This window comes from Triticum dicoccoides, chromosome 7B (assembly GCF_002162155.2).
Source record: "Triticum dicoccoides isolate Atlit2015 ecotype Zavitan chromosome 7B, WEW_v2.0, whole genome shotgun sequence".
In the NCBI taxonomy this organism is placed as follows: domain Eukaryota; kingdom Viridiplantae; phylum Streptophyta; class Magnoliopsida; order Poales; family Poaceae; genus Triticum; species Triticum dicoccoides.
The window spans coordinates 88,195,587-88,199,708 of NC_041393.1; the positions used below are offsets into that span (position 1 = coordinate 88,195,587).

Consider the following 4,122-nt stretch of genomic DNA (forward strand, 5'->3'; position numbering starts at 1 on the left):
GTGCCTCTCGCTAAAGCAAAAAAAAAAGAAAACACATTTTTTTTTCGTATTCAAGAGGCACGGCCGTGTCTCTCGTGAAAGCAAAACATTGCCTCTCACGGAAGTAAAACCCTGCCTCTCTCAGAAGCCAAAAAAAGGAAATGCGTTTTTTCATGCTTTTTTTTCTGATTTTTTTGGTTCCAAAAGCTGAGGAAGACCGATGAAAAACCAAAAACTCGAAAAGAACCAGGAAAAACCCGTTTAAAAAGCCAAAAAATCGTGTGAAAAAATAAATAAAATCTGAAGGGAGTGCCGAGAAAGCGACACGTGGCGACGGCCGGGAGCGTGCCAATACTCCCGAAGGAGCGCTCATAAACTAGTTGCTCTCCTCCACCCCCACCTTTTTTTTTGAAAAACAACTAGTTGCTCTCCCGAACAGCACATTTTTGTTGCGCCAGGGTATTTCCCACGATGGGCGTGTTCTGCCGGCGGTTGGCTCGGCTGCCATCCCGGCCCAAAAAGGAAAAGTGCGATATCTATTTGGGCTCTGATCGTGCCTAGCCCGGTAAATCTGACGCCTCCAGCACGTTCTCCCCCAAAGCCGTCCACGTCTCCCCCTCCCTCAACTCAGGAGCCGCCGGCGAACATGGGGACGCGGGAGGTGTACGAGGAGAAGCTCCGCAGCGGCGCGCACCTCCACCGCGACCCCACCATCAACCCCGGCCTCGGCTCCGCCCGCTGCCCCCGCTGCCTCTCCCTCCTCAACCCGACCACCAGCTCCGTACGTACTCGCCAACCCCCCTTCCCCCCTCTCCCGATTCCTCCTCCTCCATCCGCCCCGCGGTTCGTTCTGAACGGTGCTTATGCTTTTCTCTTGGACGGCTGCGCAGGGAGGGCGCGACTGGGCCATCACCTCCGTCCTGCACGACGCCACCGCCGTGGTAACGCGATTTCGCCCCCTTTTTTTTGCTGCTTAATTTCTACGGGCGCCTGCCCGAGATCCGTAATTGGGGAGATTCGTCGCTAACTTGTGTGCTTGCTTCCTGCCTGTCCTGTTGCTGCAGACTGGTTCTGGCGCCGGGGCGATGCTCAGTGCGGTGCACGGGTTTAATACAGGTTCGTTGTGTTTGATTTCGGCCCATTGCTTAGTTGTTAGCCAGGTATGCTCTGGATGAAAAATTGAATGTTTTGGTTTTTGGAACAGGGATCCCGTTTGTCCAGAAGCATGTGAAGGGGCCCAAGTGGCTGCACTTACTTGTTGGGGTAAGTCTTGATTTCGGTTCATTAGATGCTAGTATGCAAGAAAATCCCTTTGATTCAGCTTAGTCATCTTGATTGTTGAATTTACATTTTTGTCAGGATACTTTAAAAGATTGATGCATCTTATTACATTTGTGACGCTAGAAGATGTATGTAGTGAAGGAGGTTATCTATCATTAGTTAATCAGGAGAATGACTGAAAGTTTGGCGCAAATTGATCCCAGTTCCTCTAGAAATAAGTATATGATCACATCAAACTCTATACGAGTATAGGCTGTTTGGTGTATGCTACAGGAATGATAAGTTAATCAAGAAAACTTCTGCCATTCTATACGGATAGGAACACTAAAGGAAACTAATTAGCGAAACCTCTCTTTACGATTTTGAACATAGCTGTGTGTAGCATTCAAGAACAAGATCAGGGTATTTACTGAATTTTAAAGGATCAAATGATATTTGCTTAATTTTTGAACAAATGATACTGACGTAGGTAAAGAAACGCCATCTTCCAAGGCACCTGTTCGAGTGTATTACTGGCTGGACAGATTTTTGGAAAAAAAAGGGTTAAGTTTAGGATCATAAACATGGGTTTTCTTCATTTTCAGCATTAGAAAATTCAAACTTAACATAAGTTCTGGTTTGCTGCCATCTTTTAGACTGCTGAGATTATGACATGTGTTATTTACTTGCCTTGGAGCTTTTTTATCATGTGTTCTCGGTGCAACTGGCAATGGATTTTCATTTATCTGCTTTATGTTTGGCACTCGTAGCAGTTTCTGTAACTGTTAAGTTCACATTGTTTTTACATTTTCATTTAATTGGAGGTGATATTTTATTTGTGCAGGTCCCTCCTTTGATCTTATTCTCTGGTGCCAGTGCTTTATTTGGGGGTAAGTTTTTGCAACGAAGTTCAGTTATCATTTTCTTATCTAAAAAGGATCTTGAAATTAGCGTTGACAACAAATACCCTCCCGTATAGAAATTTGCATATTATAGCTAAAAAACCTGGAATATGTTCTTTTTCTTCTTGTTTTGTTTATTCATTGGTAATCATTGTGAACCTCTATGGCCTGTACGCATTTGTTAAGGGTGCACAGAGAAAGTGACCATAAGAAAATAGTGTGATCCACCATCATTTTTTGTTTAGTATCTGTCTGTATATTTCTATATAGTTCTCAGCCTAGCATTTACTTGCAAATCCTGTATTGAGGTTGCAGATATAGATTTTAGGTGCAATAGAAAGGAATTATTTGATCAGGTTGGGACAGGACATGGGGTATGCTTCATTTTAGCTTTCTTGAAGCATCGCATATACCTTGCCAATTTCTGTTATCCTAATAACCACGTAAAAATTGACAGCTGAGCAAAGTTACAGAAGACATGTATCCTGTTCTTCCTAGTTCTACGAGTCTTAAATTTCTTAGGTTAACAAGACGTGACCTCAAACTCGAAGTGGGTCATCTGCACTTTGGCAGATTAGAGCCTATGATAAATCTTGGCTTCCAAATCTCTGAAGTTCCTACATTTATTTCTAATCTATTAGAGGATATGGTAAATCTTGGGTTATTACAAATCTCCGATGCTCCTCTTAAAGATATTTTTAATGTTAGCCTCAATTGATTGTTGGATGTTAAGTCTTTTTTTGTATCTACATGTTGTCAGGCATGTTGCCAACATTAGCTAGGTAAACTAGCAATTTCTTATCCTGTGCCTGTTATATTGAAAACTAAATACTCCTGAAGACTCACCAGCCATACGCTGGAGCATGTAGTCAGAGGAATCGCATTTTTGAGACATAATGCCTGATCATCTGCTGCTTTGTTTTTTGCAGCTTACGCGCTCCCAACGTTTGCCCAGCTCACTGTGACATCCTACTATGCCGCATCAAGTGCCTCTCACTATGCAGTTTCACAGATCACACGCCACATCGAGAAGGCCCATTTATCTGGCGCTCCTGACGAGAAGTCTTGAGTAGCTGCTCGCAATCAGTCAGTTTGTTTGGTGCACATGCCATGCACATGGTATATATGGACTCCCTGCTTCTCCATGTCGCGGTAGTCTGATAGTTTTGTTGAGTTCCAGGCGCAAACCTGTTCTACATAAGTATAATTAATTATTACGGTATGTAACTCTGCTAATTGCTACTCATGTCACGTTTAAGAGCAATATTGTGTTGGATTCCTTGGCTCCTTTTGCTGTTTGGATAAAATGTTATCTGAAACTATTGGTCCCGAATTCAGAATGTAATTTCGTATTGGAATGCATGTATCATGTGTACATCCATTAATGGAAAAGGAGCGAGCAAGAACTCCGCCAAATTCAGTCATCACTCTTGGTTCCTTCAAGTACAAGGCACTCAAAATGAGAAGGCTCTTATTTTGGTTCAATAACGAGGAAGATGGTCTTTGCTGAAAGATGGATCAGTTCGGTCACTGGGATGCTCACCAAATTTCAATCAAGTGTTTTTTATCACCGTGCTTATGCTAATAGAAGATGATGCCTGATTGTTTAACTTTTGAAAATGACAGATCAAAACCATCTTTGTAGATTCATGAAAAATCCAGTAAGTTCATAACCCACTATACTAAATGAACTTGGAACATAACTCCTCGCATGGATAATAAATTAACCAAAGCAACGACCATAAGCAAATGGCTCGGTTTAACAGCGTTTCCACCATTTGCGAATCAAGTTAGACTGAATGTACTTTCCATTTTATTTAGGGCCAGCGGAAACGTTCCCCACACAGAAGAACTAAGCAGATACTACTCTACTCGTATGCTCAGGCCACTCGTTAATCATCACCAAGATCAATCTCGAGGTCCAGGAAGATCGGGTCGAGCAGGCCCGGCGGCGCCTTGACGCCGGACCACCGCGCCTTCT

General features: G+C 43.1%; 1 protein-coding gene across 1 annotated transcript; it reads left to right on the forward strand.

Annotated features, from left to right (window-relative positions):
* The first annotated feature begins 546 nt into the window (after positions 1-546).
* Positions 547-3,481, forward strand: LOC119336291. The gene is made up of 6 exons (XM_037608288.1): positions 547-760; positions 870-920; positions 1,044-1,095; positions 1,184-1,242; positions 2,084-2,129; positions 3,071-3,481. Exons 1-6 carry the CDS (start codon positions 626-628, stop codon positions 3,208-3,210), a joined length of 483 nt encoding a protein of 160 aa, XP_037464185.1. The 5' UTR covers positions 547-625; the 3' UTR covers positions 3,211-3,481.
* Positions 3,482-4,122: the final 641 nt, after the last annotated feature.